The sequence below is a fragment of the Dromaius novaehollandiae genome, chromosome 29 (genome assembly GCF_036370855.1).
Source record: "Dromaius novaehollandiae isolate bDroNov1 chromosome 29, bDroNov1.hap1, whole genome shotgun sequence".
Taxonomy (NCBI): domain Eukaryota; kingdom Metazoa; phylum Chordata; class Aves; order Casuariiformes; family Dromaiidae; genus Dromaius; species Dromaius novaehollandiae.
In genome coordinates, this window is record NC_088126.1 from 3,267,089 (window position 1) to 3,290,578 (window position 23,490).

A 23,490-nucleotide genomic window follows, 5' to 3' on the forward strand; every position below is an offset into this window, starting at 1 on the left:
TCCGTCCCAGCCCACTTCACCCCCAGGTTCAGCATCACCCAAGCGCACGAGGGGAAACTGAGGCAGCAGCGTCAGGGCTGGACGGGCCCCCGGGCGCCCTGGCATCGTCCCAGGGCCGGAGCCGGCTCAGCCCCGCTCAAGGGTACGGAGGGAAACTTCCCGCTGCTCCGTGGCGAACACCTGCCACTCAAAGCCACGGCGCTAATTAGCATTTGGCAATGCTCCCATCCTTGTTAATTAGTGATAACGAGGATTTATCTCGGGGCCAGATCCAGCAGAGGGGGGAGGGAGCTGCGCTCTGCTCCTGCCCTGAGCCAGGCAGGAGCCTCGTGCCGTTGCAGCGGCCACGGTGCTGGAGGCCACGTGCTCCCTCCCAGCCCTGGGGAGACCCCCCGGGGGTCCAGCTGCGCCTGTTAAAATGCTCAACTTTATTTAAAATAGTATTTGAGGAGGGAAGATGCCGGGGGAAGAAGGGGAAATCACATATAAAAATAAATCGGATGCATTCACGGGCAGGTCCTGCTCCTGCCTTTCCGGCGAGCGGCGGTGTCCCCACGACCGGGACCCTCATCCCCACGGCTGGGGACACCAGCCACGAGGGCAGGACCGTGGGACACGGCTCCTGGGCGGGCGTTATGGCACAGCGGCCGCTGCACACGCGTGTCCCAGAGCCCCAAAACGCTTGGTTAAAACACACCGCCCCCCTGTCCAGCAGCGCCCGAGACCCACAGGGAGATGGAGAGAAGAGGCAGCATTTCGCGGGGTCTCCAACCCTGCTGGCCTGCCGCTTTTTAAGCAACAGCCAACCAACCACCTTCCTTCATGTCATCAGGATTAAAAGAGTTTTTACGGCAAGAAGTGGCTGCATCCGCGGCCGGTTCCTCCTCCGGCTCTGCGCTGCAGCAGCCGCTGGCTGAGATGGAGGCGTCGCCTCTCCGGCGCCCGGAGCCACGGCGGGAGGCTGTTTTTTCGGATTCGAGCTCACGAGGGGCCAAAGTTCAGAGCTCAGCCGGTGCCAGGGAAGGAGGGAGGTGCCGGGGCGGCGTGGGCAGCCGTTAACACGAGCTGGTCTGGAGGTTGGCCTCCGTCAGCAGCGAGGCGATGGAGGAGGGCCCGTAGGCGCTGTCAAACTCCTCGTCGGAGCTGAGCTGGTCGTCGTGCAGGGACGAGTCGGCAGCCGAGCGGGCAGCCTTGCGCCTGCGGCGGGGAGAAGAGCGGTCGGTCCTCGGCCGGGAAATGCCAGCTCCGAGCCTGGGCAACGCCGGTGAGACACCCCCCATCCCCCCCCAGCTCCCTCCCTACCAGGCCTCCTTCTCCAGGGCCTTGATGCGGTTCTGGAGCTGCTCGTTGAGCTCGTGCTGCTCCTCCAGGTCCCGCTGTGCCTTCTTGCGGGCGCCCTCCAGGCGCTCGATCTCCTCCTCGGCCTCGTCCACCTGCCGCTTGAGGGCCTTGACCCGCAGGCTCAGCTGGGGGGGAAGACGCGGACGTGGGGCCGGCTGCCACGCGAGGGACCCACAGTGCCGGGGAGCGGCACAGGAGAAGCCCCAGCCTGCGAGATGGCCGAGAAGCCACGGCAGACCCGATGCGGAGGCTGCCCTGCATCTTTGAGCATCGACCAGACGGGACCGGAGGCAGAGCCGGGCGCAGCGCTGCGTGGGCACGTGCCCCGCTGCCCCGCATCAGCCCCCCACCTGGTCCTTCTGGTCGTTCACGTGCTGCCGCTCGTCGTCGATCTGGATCGTCAGCTCCTTCACCTTCCTCTCCAGCTTGCGGTTGGAGGACAGCAGGACGCTCTTCTCCCTGCAGCGACGCGGGAGTCGGGACGAGCTAAGCCCTTGCACCGGGGGGGGGGGGGCGAAGGGCCGCTGCGGCCCCAGCACGGCGCGGTTGGGGGGCTTCTGCCTCCGGTACCTCTCCTCCGCCTGCAGCTTATCCTGTAGCTCCTCCACCCGCGACTCGAGCTGCGAGACGTTGCTGTTGGGTTTCTGCAGGCCTTCGGAGCTGGCCAGGCGGCTCTTCAGCTCCTTGTTCTGGGGGGAGACACCAAAGCCGGTGAGCTGCCCCCAGCCAGCGCCCCGCTCCGCTCCCGTCCCGTCCTGTCCCACCGCGGTGGCCGGCAGCCAGGTGAGGAACGCAGGGCTCCGAGCGCCTCTTATGTAAATCCCGGCGGTGAGTCAAGCTGCAAGAAAACCCTTTCCCAACGAGGAGCCCTAACGAGCTGGGTTACATAACGGCAATTAGCCTCGCCGCCACCAGCCGGGGTGCGACCCGGGACCGGAGGAGACAGCGGATGTGCCCAGGACCCCTGGGTGCCACCACGTCCCTCCTCCACTTGGGTCCTCCCAGCCGCGCACGCCCCGACGCATGGGCATAACCTATGGTTTCCTGCTTTTAAATGCCTCCTTCGGCCCAAAAACCAGCCAAAGAGATCCTAAAAGTCACTCCAGCCCAAAAGGCACCGTTGAAAGCAGCTCCTCGTCCTGCACAGCGCAACCAGCAGACCCCCAGCATCCAACCAGCCTCGTTAACTGGACGGCAGCAACGACCGCGGCTGCCGAAGGGCTGGGCAGCACCTCTGCTTCTCCGCTTTGCAGCGTCAGCGGTACGAAGCCGTGTTTTTCTTGGCAGCGGTAATTACACGCTGGGAACAAGAACAGCTCGAGGAGCTTATTTCCCATTGATCCCTTTTGTTCGGAGCCAGCTCAGGGTTAGGTAACGAAGGATTCGGAGCGCAAGCCCAGGCAGGCCGGGGGCGAGGTGCTCGCCGCAGCCCGGGGCGCTACGAAAGAGGGGATCCGGCAGGAAACCCACCCCGGGGAGAGCCTCCAAGTCCGCAGGGCATCGGATGCCCGGTCTGCGGCTCACGAGAGGCTGCGGGGATGGTCGGGCTGGGGGAAACCGCACTGGCTTCCCGCTCTCCATCCCATGCCGGAGCCAGCCAGGCGGGTGGGAGCGCTGCCCCGAAGCATCCCTGGCTTGGGTGGCTTCCAGAGCTGGATTGGCCTCGCAGGACACCCCGTACCAGTGCCACCAACCACCCCATGCACTGGGGGGCTCTGGGAATCAAGGACCTATGGAAAACGCCCCGGCCCAGCAAGGCCCTGGGATGCTGGGAAGGAGGAAGGTTCCCACGGGAGCCTGAACGCAGCAGCTAGGAGACAAGTGGCACCCGGTGTCTCTGCTGACCTAAGGGCTCCTGCTGGACCCGCTTCGGAGCATCGCACGGTGCCAGCTCCCGGGATGCTCTGGCCAGGGATGGGGGCACGCGTAGGATGGGGAAGAGACAATGTCCAGAGTGGGGCAAAGGACGGAGAATGCTTGTTTTGCCGCTGACGCAGGAAAACCACCTCGCGAACACGGCCTCTCTCCGCGGGATGCTCCAGAGCCAGCTCAGCCTTACCTGCCTCTCCAGCGAGATCTTGTCGCACTCCAGGTCCTGGCGGCTGGAGCGTTCCTGCAGCAGCTCTGCTCGGAGCTGGTCGATCTGGGGAGAGGAACGGAGGAGAGCTTGGTTTCGCCTTGTCCTTTCCCACCTTGTTCATTTGCTAACAGGAGATCAGTGCCACTGCGGACACTCAGAGCCCGGATGGAGCCCCAGCTCCACGTTTCACCCACGGTCGCCTTCGCCTACGCGGACGGTTTGGCTCGCTGCACCAGGCACCGCGCCGCAAACCTCGCGTGGGGGGGCACAGCTTTGCACGAGCTACCTTCACCCTACGGGACGCAGCACAGCTGAAGGTTTCCAGCTCTTTTCCCTCCCCGGGGCTGTCCACAAAACCGATCCGGTGCTTAACCCGCCTGCCAGAGCCAAGAGCTGCCGGGCGCTGGGCAGAGATGCCCGTTCAGCCAGGCACAGCCCGAGCGTGGCAAACCCTGCCGGGGTGGCAGCCCCAGCCTGGCACTGTGTTGAGCACCGAGCATGGCCGGGCTCGAAGGGCAGCTTCCCCAGGACTTCCCCGGCTCAGCCGGCAGCGAGGAGCCGCGCGCTCCCTGCTCCAGGCCAGCGCAAAGTCTGCGCTCGGCCTAAGCACCGATGAGGGTTTGCACCAACTCCCAGTGCAGCCGAAAGCCTGACACACATCCCGCGCCCCTCGGTCGCTGCCAGCGGGAACCCCAGCCAGGGGAGCTTGGCTCCTTCCCAAATTATTTAGCATCTTTCTTGCAGGCGTTTGTGCCTTCCTCCTCGAAGACTCGCTCCCTCCCCCTGACTGCAGGGTCAGACTGGGATTTGGGGGCACCACGGCATAGCTGTACCCGGGGCAAAAAATGGATTTGAGCCACAAATGAGCCAAAAGCAGACCCCCCCCCCCACCAAGGGCCTATTTCAAGTTCACCCAGGCTAAACACACCGGTTTGTGCGCTATTGTAAAACTGAAAAAAAAGGGGAATGTGGTTTCCTATAAAAAATTGCCCAATTATATGTAAGCAGCCCAAAAATGAGAGCTCACACGGTGACACTTTCAAGTGGAACCAAACTCTAGTTTCACGAGCATCTCTGCTCTGCAGCACCCGCATTTCGGGTGACTCAAATATTCCTGGCAAAAGTCACGTCTGGGATCACCTCCAGGATGTGCCTCGGTTTCCCCCATGGAAAATGAGGAAAAAAATACCCATTTTAGCAGCTAGCCAGCTGCGCCGGGGCCAGACCCTCATGCCCTGCCCCACGGGGGTATCGCAAGAGGCCAAAATCCTCCTCACAGCCCCAGGCAGCATCTTAGCGGTGGCCGCTGCCCTCTCCCCGCAGCAGCCAAGGAACCATCCCTCCCGAAATGCCGCGGAGATACCGCCTGGTCCCTGCACGGGGCTCCGGATCCAGGAGAAACCCAGCGCCGCCGATGCCCAGGAGTCGGCAGGCAGCTCACACCCGCTCGCGGAGCCCAAACGGCTTTGAAGGTAATAAGCAGTTCGGTTTATAGGAAGGTTAGAGCCAGCAAACTGGTGCAATTTAAGCCCAAACTTCCTGCATGCGTTACAAGCCTCACCCTATAATTTCAGGGGATTTTTTTTGGTGCATCAAGCTCGTATAATTTCCGTTCGCACCGAACCAGCTTTTCAGACACCATCGTTCAGTCGCATTTAGAGACTACAAGCAGTGGAGGGCTCAGGGCTGCTTGCTAATGACACATTCACTGGGCTTTAACTCCGCTAACTGGCTGTACCCAAAAAAGCAAGTTATCAAATCCTGTTTTGCACCTCTCCAAGGCGGCTGGAGGTGGAGAAACGCTGCAATCCCCGTGGCAGCCGGTACGAGCAGAGCCCGTGAGGTGTCAGGGCCTGGCTGGGCTCCTAAGCAGCTTTAGTTTCAGGAGAACAAAGCAAAATACCAAAACGCTGATCCCCATCCCAATCCCTGCTTTTTGGGGTGCTCAGTGAATAAATGGACCATTTTCACAGTGCAGCAGAATCGTGGGAACAGCAGGGTTTTTTTGCAAACACCACGTCAGACACCCAGAATGGACAGCTGAGGAGCAGAGGCGTGCGGAGCCACGCGCCACTGGTTACAGCCCCGGCAGGGGTGGGATGTCCCACAGCTCTGTGCCTCAGTTTCCCCAGCTCTCAGAGAGGATTTGGGGGCAGACAGGTCCCTTGCACGGCTACGAGGCTGGGAGGGGGCACAAAGCCACCTCCGGCAGGGGTTTGGGGCCTGCCCTACCTGGTCTCTACTGCGGTTGACCCGTTCCGTCAGCAGCTCCACCGTGGTCCTCTCCTCGTCCAGCTCCACCTCCAGGCGCTTGGACTTGTCCTGCGGGCAGATGGGCCCCGGATGGGTCAGCGCGAGCCTCGCGGTCACCCATGGGCAAGGGGACAAGGTGCTGGAGGGGGTCGGGCTGGCTGGGGACAGCGAGCGCTGCCCGTAACGCTGAGATGCTGGAGGAAGGGGTTTTGCACAGATGGGCTGTTCAGCTCCGCTCCCAACACCTCAAACTGGCCTAGTTTTTTTTTTTATATCCATAAATATGAATATTCACACTAATACACACCTCCCTGCGCTTCTGCCCTGTGTCACTCATCTTTAGCAGCAGATCCCGGACGGGCGCAGAGGGCGATGGCTGGGTGTGCTCTGCCCCTTGCTGTTAGCGCACAGCACTGCAGGCACCCGGCCGAGCTGAATCCCACCGGGGCAAAGGCTCTCGTCCACCCAGCTGGCCCCTCTCCCTCCTCCAAGCCAGTATTTGCTGGTTTTTTTTAGGGTGCTGCGCTACGAACCTCCAGCATCTTGACCTGCCGCGAGCGGTCGTCCTGGGAGCGCTTCTTGGTGTCCACCTCCTGCTCGAGGTTGTGCAGGCGCTGGACCAGCACCTCCTTGTCCAGCAGCACGTTCTCCCGCTCCGCCTGGCTGTCCTGCAGTGCTTGCTTCAGCCGGGTGACCTGGGCGGGGAGGGAAAGGGCTGTACGGCACGGCACACGGTCCCCAGGCCTGTCCCCAAGCCGTGGAGGGACGGAGAGGGAGGAAAGGCGCCCTGCAACCTGCCAACCCCTTGGTGACCCTCACAGACACCACCCAGTACCTCGTCCTGCAGCCGGCCCATGCTGAGCTGCATCTTCTCCACCTCGGCGCCCCGGTCCTTGGCCTGTTTCTGGGAGTCCGTGATCTCCTTCCGCGACTTCTCCTTGAACTCCTCCAGCTGCGACTTCAGCACAGCCAACGAGCTGTGCGACTCCTCCGTCATCTGCTCAAGCTAGGGCAGAGCAGGGAGAGCTCAGGAGCCCGGGACCAGCCCACGTGCCCTGCCCTGCGCTGTCGCGGCCCAAGGCAGGAAAAGCTGCCCGTGGGCATCGCATTCAGGGGAATATTTCTACCCTGTGGGCTCAGGAGTGTCATGGCAAGGAGTATAAACCCTGGATGATCCCCCTTCCTTTGAGCAAGCGCTGGTGCCGGCTGGATGACGGCATCGTTTTTTGCAAGACCCTGAGCCTCTTGGGGAGCACGATTTGCCCTGCAGCTGCGGGACAACAGGTCCCTGAGACGTCAGGTGATGCTGCCTGCAAAGGTCCGTGGGGACAGGGTGGTTTCATGGAGTTTGAGTGCAAAGAGGGAGCTCCCGGGATTCCCAGCTGGCTCCGTAGGGAAACCAGAACCCTCCTCCATGCCCAAACCTGGGGGCAGAGCCCTGGAGTCCTGTTCCCTCCCCTAACTCAGCTACTGGTGTCTCAGACAGAGGTCTTGAACATGCGGCACAGAGACAGGGTGTCACAGCATGCAGCACCCAAGGGGCACCCAGGCACCCCAACCTCTTTGCTCAGCTTCTCCGTGGTCCGGTCGAGCAGGCGCTTCTGCTCCTCCAGCTCGCTCTTGGCGCGCTTCAGCTGCTCCTTCTGCCTCTGCTCATCCTGGTAGGACACGCTCAGCTCCTGGTGCTCCTGCGTCAGCCGGGCCAGGCTCCGCTGCGCCTCGTCCAAGCGGGTCTCCAGCGAGCGCTTGGCCATCAGCAGCTCCTGCTCCCGGTCCGTGGCTTCACCCAGCGACTCCTCCATTTGCCTGCGCTCGGCCTGAAAGGACAGGGCTCCTAAAATACACAGCTGCCTCCTCGAAGCAGGGGAGCAGCCCTCAGGCCCTGGATGCCTGGGGCCTCATCTGGCACCAAGCTGCTCCTGGCCTTCGGCCAAGAGGTGTGAGGGGGTGGCCAAGACAACTGCAGCCCCGATACCTCCAGTTTGGTGACCTTCTCCTTGAGCCGTGCCTGGGAGCCCTCCCAGTTCTCGCCCAAGCGCTCGTACTCCTTCAGCTGCGTCTCCAGGCCGAGGATCTTCCTCCGCAGGTCGTCGTTGTGCTCCTGCAGCTCTCGCAGGGTGGACTCTACCCCCTTCTTCACCTGCTCCGCTGACTCCCTCTCCATCTCCAGGGAGGCCTTCGCCTGCAATAAAGCCATGGCACACGGTGGTCCTGGGGCCAGCTGATGCACGGGGGAGTCTCGGGGGGCTTTTTGGGCTTGCGTCCTCCAGCACAGCTTGGGAGCTGTTTGTGGCAGGCAGATCTGGGGCTCCGAGTCTGTTGCATCGCCCCACGGCTGCAAAATTGGCGGCTCCCGCGAAGGTTAAGAGTCCCGTCAAGGTGAGGACCGGCCACGGTGGGACTGACTCCTCAGCTCGTGGCTCGGTAGAGACAACCGCCCTTCCCCGGTGCCATCGCTCACCTTCAGAGCTTCGTCGCGCTCCCTCTGGAGCTGCTGCAGGTCCTTCCGGTGCTGCTCGAGCACCTCGTCGCGGCTGGACGCCTCCTCCCGCATGGTGCCCTTCAGGGCCACCAGCTCCCGCTCCCGCTGGCGCAGCCGCTCGTCCTGAGCCTGCTTCTCCGCCGTCAGCTCCCGCTTCGCCTCCTGGGCCTGGCGCAGCTCCTGGGTGGGAGATGAGACGGGCAGGGACCCTTTGCGTGGCCCGGGCTCAGGGCAGCGGACGGCATCCCCCCGGGCTTTGCAGGGTGGGCAGGGTTAGCCCAGAGTTAAGGGGGATGATGATGATGATGGTGGTCTGGTTCGGGGTCTCCGGAGTCATATCTCCTCCCTCTGTCCACTGTTACCTACCTTCCTGAGCGCCTCGAGCTCGCTGGCATCCACCGTGCTGCTCCGCACCTGGTCCACCTCCTCCCGCATGGCCGAGAAGCGTTCCCGAAGCTCCCGCAGCTCCTCCTCGAACTCCTCCCGCTCCAGTTTCACCTGCAGCAGCCTGAAGGAGGCAGGACGAAGGCTGGGGCCAACCTGGGCCATCCCTGCCACCGGCTTCCACCCCGCCCCAGCCGCTCGCCCACTGCCCGCTCTGGGTTCCAGCGTGCCACAACACGGGTGTCACGATGTCCCTCCAGCAGCCATCTCCCTCCACCCCAGGTGCTCAGAGAAGGAAGAGAGCCTGATCCTTCCAGCTGCCGACCCGTTTCCACAGGGTTTGCAGAAAAGACGGATGGTCGTGAGCCTCCTCCAGCACTTACTCCTGCTTTGCGGTGCGGAGCTCGTCCTTGTTCTTCTGGAACATGTCCCGCCAGTGCCCCGTCTCCTCTGCGCTCTCCTCCAGCTCCCGCTGCAGGTTCCTCACCACGGCGTTGATTTTCTGCCTCTCTGTCTCCAGGTTGGCCTGATCCTGGTGGGCAGGATCCAAGCGTTGAGCGCTCACCACCAGAGCAGGGTGTTTGGGCAGGCCAAACCCGGTGGCGAGAGCCCCAGAGCTCTGCATCCCCCCTCCAAGAACGCTCCGGTCCTGCCATGGTTAGCGCTGCCCAAACCAACCTGGGGAAGCCAGGCAAGGACCTGGGCACCCTCCACATCTCCACAAACCCGTCGGAGAGCAGTGCCTGCTCCTGTTCACCTCCCAGCTCTGCTGCCCCAGGGCGGATGGATGCTCCACGGGATACCGGGGCGAGTTTGGGGCAGGATGCAAAACCCATTTCCATCTCAGGAACATTTAGAGGGGGGGGAATTTAGGGAAGGGTCTTCCCGGCGCCTGGCCCCGCAGCCGGACCTGCGACACGTCCTCCATGCTGCGCCTCAGCTGGTCCACGTCGCTCTGGTACTGCTGCCGCACGCGGTCAAGCTCCTTGTCGTGACTGGCCACCTCTTCCTTGAGGGCTCCTTTCAGCGCCGTCAGCTCCCGCTCCCGCAGCCGTAACTGCTCCTCCTGCCGCTGCTTGGAGCTCAGCACCTCCTCCAGCTCCTCCCGGGTCTCCAGCAGCTCCTGGGCGACAGAGAGGCCCTCTGAGCCTGGCGCCGAAGCCCAGCGGGGACGGTGCAGCGTGCCACCACTGCCTGGGACGCGGAGATGGAGCTCGTGCCCCGGTGCAAGAGCCACGTACCTTGTATAAGGCCTCCCTGTTCGGAGACGTCCCGGAGCCCTTGCGCAGCTGGTCGAGCTCTTCGTGCATCACCATCAGCTGCTCCTCGCAGTCCCCCAGGCGGGTTTCCGCCTGCTCCTTGGCTATTTTCACATCGGTCAGCCTAGGGGAGAGCGTGAAGCTGTCCACAGCCCAGCAGAGGCCCTTCTAAAAGGGCAGGGAGACCCAGGCCACATCCACGCTGCAAAGGGCCAGGGCTCCAGCACCCACTCGTCACCATGCCCTGTCCCTGCAGGCTCAGCATCCTCGGATACCCCCAGTGCCCTGATGCCACCCTCCACCTGTGATTCCCCTCGGCATCTTCATGCTATAAAGCCCCTTTTCAGGTAACCTGTGACAGCACTCGGGACACTTTAGGTCCTCGAATCTGGAAAAGAATATTCCTCGCTGCACAGTGATCACCATGCAGGGCCCAGGGCTGCACAACGCGGTGAACATCCCCAGCCCAGGGGTGTTTGGCCCCGCAGATGCGGCCCAGGGCCACGGCTGGGAGAGCTGAGCCTGCCCTGGCCCTGGAGCCCTCGGGAAGCAGCTCTTACTCTTGCAAACTGCTCTGCAGCTCCTGAGCTTTCTTCTCCAGGGCTGCCCGGAGCCGCTGGCTCTCCTCCTGTGCCTCCTGCAGCTGGGTTTCCAGGGCCCGAGAGGAGCCCGTCCTTGCTGCATCCCTCGCCAGCTCGAGCTTCTGGCGGAGCTGTCAGAAGAGAGGAAACCAGTTACGTCCTTGCTGTGGAGGAGAGCAGCCAGCGATGCTCCCTGTCCATCTGACTCCAGTGCAAAAGCCCCACGGCACAATCCCCCCACGGGGATACAACCTGCCACCCCGAGCGCCCCATCCGCCCGGCCTCACCTTGGTCTCCTCATCCAGCTTCTCCTGCAGCTCCTCCACCTTCCTCAGCAGCTCGCTGTGCTGGGGCTGGGAGCAGGCTGCATCCCTGGCCGGCTTCTGGAGAGACCCCTTGGGGAAAGGGGCACGTTCAGGGCACCGCCAGCCCCCCCGGCCGGGGCTCAGCCCAGCGGGAACGGCGATTCGATTCCTGGCTCTTCCTCGCCAAGGAGGGCTGGAGCGGCGTGGGGATGCCCGGTCCGCGTCTCCACCAGCGTCTCCACCCCAACCCCTGCGAGACTGCTCCTTCCCACGCTGGACCTCCGGATGGTTTAACAGAAAGCCTCATCGCTGCCGAGCTGCTCAGAGGGCAGCGGCGCCTGGATCACGGCTCTGCTTGGGGGGACACTGCCCTTCGCCTGCGTTATTTCCCCCCTTGGCTAAGCCTGGCCCAGCCGCGGCTGCCTTCTCTGCCCGCTCCCAGACCTTCGAGATGCTCCGGGGGCTGCAGCACGCGGCGGGGCAACGTGACCCCCAGAAAGGCCCCCACGGCCACTGAGCTCCGCCAAGCACACGCAGCGGCGACGCAGCTCCCGTGGGCTGCCGGGGTTGAAGGTCAGGAGGAAAAACCGGGAGGCAGCTCAGCCCCGAGAAGCCTCGAGGCCAAGGCAGCTGGCAAGCTGTCACGCCGCGGCCCATCCAGGCCGGAGGGGAGCTGCAGCCGCCGAGAGCTCGGGATACGGAGCCCGCCGGGGCCGGCTCCGCGGCTCAGCTGGCACAGAGAGTCCCGCGGCCGGGAAAGCCGCGCGCAGAGCTCAGCTGCGGCAGGGAGCACCTTGCTGCAGGGCCCGGCATTGAAGCCCGCCTGGCCACAGCTCGTCCTTGGCCCGGCACGACCAGGGCCACCGGGATCCCTGTGCGCGGGAACGGGGTGCCAGGAAGGCGGGGGACGAGCAGAGAGTTCCCGGGAGGACTCGGGGACCAGCCTGCCCCGAAAGCAAGGTGCCACAGAGCCGACGTGGGATTGCTTCAACTCACCACGAGTTCGTGGATCTTCTCAAATACCAGGTTAGTTTTCCTCTTCAGGGAGATGTCGCTCTCTCTGCTCCTGCAGACACCAGAGCAGGGGGGAAATGTTGGGATAAGAAAGAGGGGATGGAGAGGGAAGACAGAAAGGCCCAAGAAGGCAGGAACAACCCAAGACTTTGCTGCTGTCTTCCCCCAAACTCCTGGGCAACAACTGCCCTGCTCCGCATAGATGCCGGGACATGGGAACCCCCGTAGCAGCCATAAGGGCATCTCTGGTCCCCAACAGCCCTGAAACGTCGCAGCCTCGGCGGCTGACGTTTCCGGAAAAGAAAGGGTGGGGAACGGCGGTGGCGGCCGCTGGACCGCTCGGGGGACGGGTCTGGGGGAGCTCACCCCTCCTTCAGGATGCCGTAGATGAGCTCCTTCGTGTGCTCGCTGCTGCCGGGCTGGGCGACCTCCCGCTGGTCCCGCAGCAGATCCGGGGTGGACTTGAACTGCCGCAAGGAAAGAAAAGCTCAGCTCCAACAGCAGAGCCAGGCTCAGATCCTCACCCCCTGTCTCGCCTGGCCCTGGGGCCCTGCTGGTCCTGGTGCTCCGGAGGACTTCGGCTCTCGGCTTTGGCATGAGCGAAGGACCCAAACCCAGCCCAGGGGCCTTGCGCAGAGCCCCAAGTAAAAAAGACCCCCGGTACCTGCAGCTCTGCCCGGGCTTTGCTCTGCAGCCGCTCGGTTGCGGGCTCCTCCGCGCTCCGCTTTGCCCGCTGGCTCCACGCCACGCCGTCCTCCGCCGGCCCGGCTCCGCTCGGCTGGCTCGGGCTGCCGGCGGGTGCCGAGGGCTGAGGACGAACGTTCCCGCCGGGGGCCCAGCGCCGGGCTCCGCTCAGCTCCCCGGCGTCCGGGACGTCGTGGCGGGACACGCGGCCGTCCAGGCTCTGCGAGCGCTTCCGCTCCTCCGAGGGGATCCGGCCCCTCCGGGCAGTTCGGCCTCTCTGCTGCACCTTCCCGTCAAATTTGCTGATGAGGGAGTCCACCGAGGACAGCGGCTTCGTGTCTACGTCGCCGTTGCCGGCATCGCCCGGCCGGCGGGGCCCCGAGGTCTCCGAGTCCGAGGAGGGATGCTCGGCCGCGGCCCTCAAGCCGGAGACGCGGCCCTGCTCCGGCCTCGGCCGGCCGGCGATGTTCAACATGCTGCTGCTCTTGGTGCCGGCCAGGGGCCGGGGCTGGGGGGTCCCGTCGGCCCGCGCCGGCCCGGGGCCGAAGGGCTCCTCCGCCGCGGCGCTGAGCAGGTTGCCGTGCGAGCGCGTCCGCCGCAGCTCCTCCCCGAGCGGCCGCCGGGGCTCGTCGCGGGAAGCTGCCGGGACGCCGCCGGCCTCCTCGTCCGACGTGCTGCAGCGGGAGCCGGGCCGCGGCAGCCGGACCGCGTAAGGGTTTTCCGGCAAGTCCGAGTCGGAGCTGGCCGAGCCGGAGGGCAGCTCCGCGGGCGGCGGGGCGGTGGCGGCGGGGGGGTTTCCGTACGCGCCCTCGCTCTTGATCTGCACCCCAAAGGAGTCGCCGCCCTTCTCGCCGCTGTTGAGGACCACGAAGGGCTGCCCGGCGATGCCCTGCACGCGCACCGCCACGCCGTACGAGCCCGGCTTGCCCGCCTTGGCTCGCACCTTGCGGGGTTTCCTGGGCTCCTGCAGGTCGTTTATGAAGCGGATCTGGACGCCGTAGTCCACGGGGCTTTGCTTCTCGGCCATGGCCGCGCTCGCGGGCCAGTCCATCCCCGGGGCTCAGCGCTGCCTTCCTGCGGGGGAGAGAGAGCAGAGTCTTCCTCAGAGGCAGGACCTGAACCCAGGAGCGAGTAGCACGACCCCCCTTTCGTTAACCGGGGTCTGCCCAAGGGCAAGAGCGACTTTGCCGCATGCAGCTCGCAAGGGTTTGTCTCAAAGCCCTAAGCTGCTCCTTTCCCAGGCTCGAACCAGCGGCGCAGCAGCCTTTTCCCTCCCGTCCCTCCCCACCGGCAGCCGGTTGCCGACGTGTCCTCAGTGGAAGACGCAAGGAGGATGCCCGGGAGCCGTAGGACGCCCGGCACCGGGACGAGCGGTGTCCCCAGGACGGGCCGCGGGACACCAACGTCATCGCTCGGCGGCTCCTTGCGGCATCCCAGCGCGGGGATGCCGGGGAGCACAAAGCGCGACGCTGGCAGCTGCTTACCGGCACGGCAGCGGAGGGGCTGCTTCTCCCCCCGCGCGGCGAGAGAAAGCGGAAGGACGGCGGAGCCCGCGCGAACTCCGCAGCCGGGATGCGCTCCGGCTGCCTACGGGGCGCCGGCCGAGCGCTGCATCCTCACTGCGGCGAGAGCTCGGAGCCCGTCCGCATCACCTGCCGCCCCGAAGTCCCTAGGAAAAGCCCCGCCGGAGCCGACAGCCGCAGCAGCCCTCCGTCCCCGCAGCACGGCGGCCGCGAGACTCCCGTCGGGAGGGAAACGATATCAGCAGTGACATATTGAGAACAACGTGATGCGAAGCTCCCCCTCGGTCCCGGCGGCAGCCTGTACCCCGGGCTCTGCGGACGCAGCGAGCCGAGCCGAGCCGAGCCGGTCCTGCCAGCCGCCCGCGCGGCTCTGCCCGGAGTCCACGGCAGGGGGGTGCAGAGCCGGCGGAGGAAGACGGGAACGACGGCTGGAAATGCCTTGAGCCCGCTGCCGACCCTCGGGGAAGCTCCCGGCAAGAGGAGCCCCGGGAGCAGCCCGGCAGCTTTCCACGCAGAAGGGAAGCGCTGCCAAGAGCCTCTGTTTTTGCAGCAGGGAACCGGCTGCTGCCCCAGAGCTTCACGCTTTGGGCAGCTCTGCAGTGCTCCTCTCCGAGCCGACAGGACAGCGATCTCTTCCCCTAGGCGTTTTGAGGATTTAAGGGATGGAAAAGTGGTAAATGAGCCTCTGAGCCTCATGGCATCGTATTTTCAGCCCCCCAAGACCACCAGGGACAGGAGCCAGCTCCTCTCCCTGCTTTAAATAAACGGGATCCCAGGAGCAGGCGATGCAAGATGCTGAGAGCCCAACCTACAGCTGCATCCCCGAGGGTGGCCCAAAGGACCCGGGGACACAAGGGAGCCCGCAGCCAGACAGGGTAACGTTTAAATATGCCCTGCATGTGGAAAAATAAAAAATAATACTATTAAAAAACAAAACAGGCCCCCAGCTTTCAGTTCAGATCCTGATGTCATTCCCAAAGTCGTCATCCTGGCCCAAACCAGCAGCGACCGAGTGTCCAGGGGCCGCTGGGATGGGCACAGCAGGGAGCACAGCCGGGCTCTCCTACAGCCTCCCGTCAACCCCGAGACCACGTTTCCTCTCACGCCCACCCTGGGAAAGAAAATCCCCCCGGAGAAGAGATGCTGCTGCCAAGGATGCTGCCGCCAAGGATGCTGCCGTGGGGCCAGGCTCTTGGCAGCAAGGCCAAACGCCCCGGAGATCCCTGGCCCGGAGGAGACGCGTGGGCTGAAGGCAGCGCCGGATGCCGCACGGAGCGTGACGGGCAATGCCAGGAAGGACGAGCCTTTTCCGCGTCCCCGGCATGCCCGGCCGATTCGTGCCAGCTCCCCGTGGCCACCGTCTGCTCCCGTCTCCTGGCCGAGACCAGCCAGGAGCAATTCCTGCCGGGGCCGGCACCTCGCCCCGGAGCCCCCAGACCGTCCTCCAGCAGGAACGTGTCCCCATCCGGCAACGCTGCGCTCAGGGGAGAGCTCGCCAGCGCCCAAAGCCAGAGCCCTCACTGCTCCGTCCGCCCCGAGGGAGACGGAAAAGGTCTTAGCTGGAGAGCCGCAGCACAGGGCAAAGCGGCGGCCGAGGACATTTCGCTAAGGTTATGACGAGCCTTTTAGGTCTTTTGCATCCATCTCCCAGACCTAATCGCGAGAGGCAGCTCCCAGAAGCTGCACAGAGCAGTGGATGAGCGATGAGCTATTTGTTCCGAAGGCTGAAAAGCAGCCGGCTGGCGCTTTCCTCTTATCAGCAGGGCGACGCAGGCCCGGGGTCCGGCCCCGAGCAGGCGGCAGGTTATCGCCACCCTGCAGAGGGGAGATAAAACACACCTGACCCCCGAGGTGCCCCCCCTACCCGCTGGTCAGCCTCGCCGGGGCATCGACGCGGGAAGGGACCGAGGGGACGGCAGAAGCGCCCAGGAGCGGGGGCAGTTGGGCACGGTGCAGAGCCCGGCGCAGGCTGGGGGGGACGCGGCGTGAGCTCCTTATCGCCGCTGAGCATCGAGATAACGAGATCAGCAACAGATATCGGCGTCTCTAAGTACGCCCTGAGTGCAGCACCCACAGCAAGAGCCCGTAAACCAAATCCGGTTATTCCCACGCTTCCTGGGGACGCCGGCGCCAGCAAAACGCGATCAGCGGAGCATCTGGCCAGCTGCCTGCCGGGTCCCCTCCAAACGGAGGGGACGATCAAAGAGCAGGAGCATCACAGACGGGAGCAAACTGCAGAGACTCTGAGCGCAGCCAGCTCCAGCTCGGCTCTTGCAGAGCAACCGCGGGAGGTGACAACAGCTCCTCTTGCCCAGGGACGGCCTGGCACAGCCGTCGCGGCGGGGTGACAGCCACCGCCGTCTCCACAGCTGCCCCGCTTGGCGGGACTGGAGCAGCTGGGAAGGGGACGGCCACCAGCTTGCGGCTGCAAACCAAGGAGGGGACCCGGCTTTAGGAACAAGCTTTGAATTTATCCACAGCAGCCAGAGTCCAAAGTGCAGCCGGTGACGGGGCACAGCCTGGGCGGGGAGCCGGCTTGTCCCTGACCGCTGCCAGGGCGGGAGCTGCAAACCCTGGGTGCAGCACCCGGAAAGGCCTTCGGAGGCGGACGCGGGGGGGCTCAGCCCGTGCTGGGTGGCAGAAACCCAGGTGGGTTACGCGGATTTGCTCTTCCCAAGGGAGAGCCGGCGTATCCGCACCCGCTGAGAACGCGCGTGCTCGAGACACGCGGGCTCCCCGGCTCGCACAGCCCCTGCGGCACCGGCCGGGCGCCGGGGAGGACGGAGGAGAAGCAGGTGAGTCCCGACAAGCGGTTAATCTCCCAGGAATGCCTCGTCCTGGAAAGGGTCCAGCTCGCAGGACGGGGAGCCGGATTCCATTCCTGCGGGAGAGCAACGCCGCGCCGGAGGCTGCAAACAGCCCCGGGACGAGGTTTTGCTGGAAACCACCGAGAAGGAGCCTGGAAGCAAGCGGGACAAAGACGCAGAGCTAAAAATAGTCTGTTTATTGTCCCCACGCAGGAGTTTCGCTCCTTCGCCAAGCAGGGACTTTGCTACGCAAACACACCCTCACTCTGCCCCGGATCAGCCTCTCCCCTCCGCGCGGGGAGCGTTGCATCGAACCGACGACGGCTGATCCGTCCGGAGCGCTCCGGCAGCGAGGGAGGTGGGAGAGGTCTCCCGGCGGCGGTCATGCACCTCCGGCGTCACGCTGCTCGCTCCGGCGATGGCGGGCGGCCAGCTCCGCTCGGCCGATAGCGAGCACAAAAGGCCCTTTGTGGCCGCGTTAACCTAGAAAGTTGTTTTGCAACGCGCGGGCAGCGCTGGGAAAGCTCCCCCGGGCCGAGCGTCCCGGGTTCAAGGCGGCTCTCTGCTCCCTCGCTCCGCCAAAACGGCCCCGCGGGAAAGGCGGTCGCTAGCAGCACTTATCCGTCCCCTTCCCATCGAGGGCAGCCAGGTAACGCAAAAAAGGGCGCTCGGTAAAAAAAAAAAATCTACCTCCTTTACCCAAATCTGCAGCTCCTTCACCCAAAGGGCCCAAGGTCCCAGCAGGAATCGAGGGATGCGCCGGGAAGCCGGTTGCATGCCGGGACCTTGGCAGGAGCCAGCGCCGCTTCCCAGCAGCGCAGGGCCTCGTCTCCGAGTTATCTCGCTTCGAAACGTTAGATTTTGTGGCCTTGGCACCCGCTCCAAGCACGGCGACCTGCTTTCAGCGATGCCTCCGGGGTTGCGTCACCCCAACGCACTTTGTGTCCAGACCAACATCGCTGGAAAGGGGACAGCAGAAATCGGACAAAAGTAATATTTCCCTTCTTTCACCCGTTTTCTTGCCTCCCACCAAGTTTTAGGATATTTCCACTGGGGGTTTTCCCAAAAGCTTTGCTCTAGCTGCAACGCTGCTTCCTTAATCCTGTTTGTGCACAACTGTTTGCAGGACGCGGAGGCCGATTCGGCTCGGGGCCAAAGCCCGTGGCCGACTTCAACGCGCGCGGCACGAGCCCTGCGAGGACACCGGAGGGGACCAGCTCCGCCGAGGACGACGACGGCGACGTGCCGCCCGCTCCGGGAAACCTGAAACCAGCACACCGGCATTTGCGTCACTCGGGCGCAGCCGGGGAAGGAGCCTCTCCGCGTACCGCCCAGCGGAGCCGATGCCCCCGCAACCCCACCCTACCCGTGCGATAAAACACCCCGGGTTTAGGAAAAAGGGCTTCACCCACCCAAGCACCTCGGCACCGCACGTTGCACGGCCCTTGGGGGAGACCTGCAGGGTGATTTTCTCCCGTTGCACCCACTAAATCGCACGGGATAAAGATCAGCCTGACGGGTCACAGCTCCCGGTTTGCAGCCCCCGGACTCAGCACGTCACCTCTTTCCTGGCCCCGTGTCTCCCCGAGCAGCTCCCGAAGCCCCAGGCTCGCTGATAAGAAGCGGCACGAGTTTCTGAATTCCTTTGCGTCCAAAAGCCTCCCAACCCACCCACAACAGGAGCCCTCAGGTTAATCATCAATCCAGATACTGGTAAACCCTGTTCTCTACCCTTTTGTCTCACTTATGATATTCTCCCGTGCGCCGCGGCATCCCACACCGATTAATCATGCTTAACGAGCTTTTCCCAAGCGCGAGATAAGCTATAGGAGAGCCCACGTCGAGCACGAGCCGCTTCCTACCGCCGCGGACGAACGCGAGGGCTGGAGCAGCCGCTTCCTCGCAAATCGACGGCTTTTGGTGGGGAAAAACATCCCCCCGCGTTTGCGTTGCCGCTTTTCCGGCAGGATGAAACCCAGAGGCTTCTGCCGCAAGCCTGTCTCAATTACCCGTGTATAATTTATGGAAGTGGAGGAAAAGGAGAGAAGAGAGGTCAGATTTTCTTTTTCCCTGGGTCAAATAAAACCCTTGGCGGAGGAGGGATGAACAGACTTCACGCCAAAGATGATGGGAATGGCTGTAAGCCACCCGTTCCCACCCTCCCTCCTCGCCCAGCGCCCCGAAACCGATGACGATGACGACGATAAGGCTTTGCCCATCGGGATGAGGCCAAAGCCCTCGGACGCCGCCCGTCTAGGCGAAGCCAAGAAACTGCTCGAGATCTGTCCAGCTCGCCAGATCTTCCAAATAAAAATAGTCGAACAGTAAAAAAGCCGCACCCCAAGACCACAAGCAGCGCGTGAGCGACGCCACGACGTATTTACTATGGCACCGATCCGATCGACCTTCCGGGTCGGAAACCCTGCGTATGGATTTCCAAATAAATCACGCCTTTAAAGCAGAATTATTCAGGTTCACGCGCTCGCGTGGATAAATCTCTCATGGGGGACATTAGCGGAGAGCAAGGAACAGCGTCTCGGGGCACGAAAGGGATTTGCACCCGGGGGTCGCTGCCGTGACGCTGCCAGGGGATCGCGGACACGCGATGTTCGTTAGGCCAAATTGCAGCTGGGGACTTCACCCCTTCGCCTTGCTGCGATGATGAGTGGAGTGGAGACGAGGAGACGCAGCCGGACGCACGCCGGGGTGGCACCAAGGAGAACCCCCCCCCCCCCCAGACGCCCGAAACGGGTGCGCGCGGGATGCAAACCCAAAGCTGCAGCTCTCCCCGGTCCTGCTGCCCCCCAAAAAAGAGGCTCGGGAGAGATGCTGCAAGGCCACGGCCGGGTGAGGGATTCCCATCGGCAGGATCTCCCTGCAAACACTTTATCAACGGGGACGGAAACAGAAACCGAGCCGACACCAAACCAGCTCGACTGGTCGGGGTGGTGGCGAGAGGAAAGGGAGCCCAGAGCCACCCGCAAACACGTCCGAAACAAAAGGTTGCGGCAGCGGGCGGAGCGGAGGGGGTATCGCTGGGGGGGGGGGGGGGACACCCTGAGACGTCCCTGTGGGGCCGTACCCGCGAGGTGACACCGAGGCCACGGAGGGAGAGCCGAGCCCGGGAGCCACTCGGCGTTCCCGCGCCCGCAGGGAAGAGCCGACGCGGCCTTCGGCCCGCGAGGCCTGGCCGCACGGCGTCGGAGCCGAGAGCTCGGCGGAGGCTCCGCGGTCAGCCGAGGTGGGAGCAAAGCTCTCCCGAAGCGGGGCAAGTTGTTTTCCACAGCCGACCTCAAAGAAGGACAACGACCTCTGGTCTCGGAAACAGGGAAACCGAGGCACGGGGGGAGGAAGGTCGCAGCTGAGCCGCGGACGTAGCTGTGGTCTCAGGCCAGGGCTTGTCTCACTCAGCTCTAGTTTATGCCGTGGTGACACTTTGAGGTTGGCCCTTGGGCTGGGAAGAGGCAGCGCCGGGTACCAAACCGTGCGGCTACGGCACCAGCGGCTCCATCGCTGCCTTTTTATTTCGCGAAGGGGACGAGGCGTCCGCACCCCGGAGCGTCTTTAGGGAGGCTAAGAAATGTCTCGGGGATTTACTGCCGCGGCGAAGCGCTACGCACACGCGACACACCTCAAGCCGCAGCCCTCGCGCGCGTTTTAACCCCCCGCGGTTACCGGGGAAGACATCCAAGCCCTAGATTTTCTTTCTTATTTAACCCGGCAGCTAAAAATACCACCCTGGGAGCCCAACGCGAAGTAGGGCAGCTCCGCGCCAGGCGCTCCGCATTAAAGTTTCAGGAGGTGCCGCGTTACGGCCGCTCCACGGCCGGAGGGGAAGCGCTCGGACCCGTTTTACGGGCCCGGAGGAAGCGTTTTGCCCCGGCGTAAAATTCCACGAGAAGCCCTGGGATCCGAGAGGCGTTTTTCCTCCCACCCCCCGGATCTCGCTCGTCCTCCCGCAATTCGAGGCCGCGGCTGAAAGAAGACAGAGGCTGTGATTATCTCAATATTGCTAACAAGGTTCAGAGGGAAAAGACCCAGGATTCGGCCATTCCTCAAGGCAGGAAGATTAAGCCGCTCCTATCTGCCTCCGTCCCGGCTGGGACTCGGCCTTTATCAGAGAACTCGGCCAGAGATTAAGTCCAAGAGCCATAAACACGCTAAACATTTACAGCGAGCAGAGCAAAGGAGCAACCGGGCCAGCTAGGAGCAGAGCAGAACTTCTCGGCAGCCTTTGCCGGCAGCCCTGGAAAAGCTCCTTCACACCCGAGATCCCCCCGCGGAGGGCAAGGTGCTCTATAGGGGAAGGGCAGGCGCCCTATAGAGACAGGCCTAAAGAGGGTTCCTTACAGGGGAGGGCAGATCCCCAGCTGGAAAAGGGCCCCTGCTCTAGCAGACCCTATGGAGGGATGCTTGGGTGCACCAGGACCTACAGACTGCTCCTGGCAAAGGACGAGAACATCTGCAGAGGCAGCTTCTATAGGGATGAGCTATAGGGAAGTGCAAACCCCTTACAGAAAGGGCAGTCTCAGTGGAGAGAGCCCTTATACGGGGCAGATAAATGCAGTCCCTATAGGGGGTATTGGGGAGAGCAGATCCCAAGGAAGGGGAGCCTATAGAATAGGGTGGATCCAGGCCAGAGGGGGTCCCTTACAGGGCTCTCTATAGGATGTGCTATAGGGCAGACCACACCCTGGGGAGAAAAGCCCGATGGAGACTGCTATAGGATAGAGCGTGCCCCAAGGACAAGGGTGCCTGTAAAGCCAGCCCCTATAGGACCTGCTGTAGGGCAAGGCTCACCCCACAGAGCAAAGCCCCTACAGGCCCAGCTCCTATAGGCTCTGCCATAGGGCAGGGCACACCCAGGGAAGGACAACACCCACAGCCCCAGCCCCTGTTGGCCCTGCCGTGGGGCAGGACACACCCCGGGGACAACTGCCCCTATAGCCCCACTCCCTATAGGTTCTGCCCTGGGGCAGAGCTCGCCTGGGAGAGAGCAGCCCCTATAGAATCTGCCACGGCGTTCGCCCAACGGAGAAGAGCCCCTATAGGACCAGCCATGGGGCAAGGTTGCCCAGGCTAGGGGAGACCCTATGGCCCCTATGGGACCTGCCATGGGGCAGGACTCGGGGCAGGGAGTAGAGCGAGTAGAGCGAGTAGAGCCCCTACAGCCGCCCCTACAGCCGCCCCTACAGCCGCCCCTACAGCCGCCCGCACTCACCGCTCCGCCCGGCCGCCGCCGCCAGCACCTCTCACCTCCACTGTCCCCCGCAACCTGTTACCTTCGCCGAGGCCCCGCCCCCGGGCCCTCCCATTGGCCCGCGCTCTGCTCGGCCCCGCCTCGGGGTGGGGACGGCCCCGCCCGGTGCTCCGCCCACTTGGCTCGCGGCCCGCCCCTCGGGAGACGTCACGTGATAGCCGCCATTTTGGAGGCGCGGGGCAGGGCGGTGGGAGCTCCGTGGTGACGGGCGGCCCCCCCCACACCCGGGCACCCTGCCAGCCTGTCCCCGATGTCCCCAGGGTCTGAACTATCTGCTCAGCTAGCACTGTGCTCCCAAATCCTTCCCGGGGAAGCACTGTCCATCTCCCAAATCCTTCCCAGCAGGTGTAGCACCATTCGCTCCCAAATCCTTCACGGGGTAGCACCAGTCAGGTCCCAAGTCCTTGCTGGTGGAGCACCATCCGCTTCCAAGTCCTTCCTGGGGTAGCACCATCCATGTTCCCAAATCCTTCCCAGGGTAGCACCATCTGTCTCCCAACTCCTTCCTGGGGTAGCACCATCTGCTCCCAAATCCTTCACAGTGTAGCACCATCTGCTCCCAAATCTTTCCCAGGGTAGCACTATCCGTTCCCAAATCCTTCCCAGGGTAGCACCATCCAGTTCCCAAATCCTTCCCAGGGTAGCACCATCTGCTCCCAAATCCTTCCTGGTGTAGCACTGTCTGTTCCCAGATCCTTACCAGTGTAGCACCATCCCGTGCCCAAATCCTTCCCAAGGTAGCACCATCCAGTTCCCAAGTCTTTCCCAGGGTAGCACCATCCAGTTCCCAAATCCTTCCCAGTGTAGCACCATCCAGTTCCAAATCCTTCCCGGTGCAGCACCGTCTGCCCCAGGAGCCTCACAGTCACCCTGAACTGCAGCCTCTCCAAGGCCAGAGCACTCTGCATCGCTGGGAGTGACGGGACATTTTGGACACAGCCACTTACACACTCCTAAACCGCCTCTCCCAGCCCTCCCTGCTCCTCTCCTCACCCCGCTGCCCCGCTGAGGACACGGCATGGTGGGAATGGTCCCCATTACGCAGGTCAGTCTCTCCTGGCCTTAAAAATCTGCGACCGCCAAGCCTGAGGTCTTGCAGTTCTGTTTTCCAGCCATTTCTTTTACCACCTTCTTATTCCTAACCACCACTCACACAGTACTGGGCAGCTGCCCTGGTTCCTGGAGGTGAGGGATTGAGCAAGGTCACAGCCTTCATCTAAAGAGCACACTTCTCGCCTTGGGAATTGCAAGGAAGGGCTTTAAAATGTACCTTATCTTAAGCACTGAAAAAGCAGAACTGTAATTTAAAAGGCCACAAATGCACATGGAAGGTGTGTGTTGTGCCTTAAATCTCTCTTTTTACCCATCCTGGTGGCACAATGACCTGCGGTGTGGGGACAGGTATCACACAGCATCAGAGGTCGACTGCAATTCATCCTCCCAGCACTGACTTCTTTCCCACTCACAGAAAAGATTTCTTGGTGCTGTTAACGAGTGATTTTTTTGGATCCTGCCAT

At 63.3% G+C, this 23,490-nt stretch overlaps 1 protein-coding gene across 2 annotated transcripts; it reads right to left on the minus strand.

The window, feature by feature from the left end:
- Positions 1–413: 413 nt before the first annotated feature.
- CGN (cingulin) lies at positions 414–21,981 on the minus strand. Of its 2 annotated transcripts, none has more exons than XM_026114962.2 (21): positions 21,935–21,981; positions 12,364–13,457; positions 12,066–12,166; positions 11,682–11,751; positions 10,668–10,763; positions 10,360–10,511; positions 9,782–9,923; positions 9,451–9,663; positions 8,924–9,072; positions 8,523–8,664; positions 8,136–8,336; positions 7,650–7,856; positions 7,234–7,491; positions 6,510–6,680; positions 6,208–6,369; positions 5,654–5,743; positions 3,401–3,484; positions 1,912–2,030; positions 1,692–1,800; positions 1,303–1,466; positions 414–1,197 (listed from the first exon to the last, which is right to left on the minus strand). In XM_026114962.2, the coding sequence occupies exons 2-21, from the start codon at positions 13,432–13,434 to the stop codon at positions 1,056–1,058; spliced, it is 3,843 nt and encodes a 1,280-aa protein (XP_025970747.2). In that variant the 5' UTR covers positions 13,435–13,457; positions 21,935–21,981; the 3' UTR covers positions 414–1,055. The 2 variants fall into 2 exon arrangements, with proteins under 2 accessions (XP_025970747.2, XP_025970746.2); XM_026114961.2 differs by having other exon boundaries at positions 10,668–10,775.
- Between the last annotated feature and the right edge of the window lie 1,509 nt (positions 21,982–23,490).

Bases quoted from the DNA above. Each gene is read 5' to 3' on its own strand.
- CGN (XM_026114961.2), bottom strand. From the start codon at position 13,434: ATGGACTGGCCCGCGAGCGCGGCCATGGCCGAGAAGCAAAGCCCCGTG. The intron at 8,337-8,522 runs GTAGGTAACAGT...TCTCCCACCCAG, and splicing joins AGCTCGAGGCGCTCAGGAAG to GAGCTGCGCCAGGCCCAGGA. The intron at 7,492-7,649 runs GTATCGGGGCTG...CTGTCCTTTCAG, and splicing joins AGAAGGTCACCAAACTGGAG to GCCGAGCGCAGGCAAATGGA.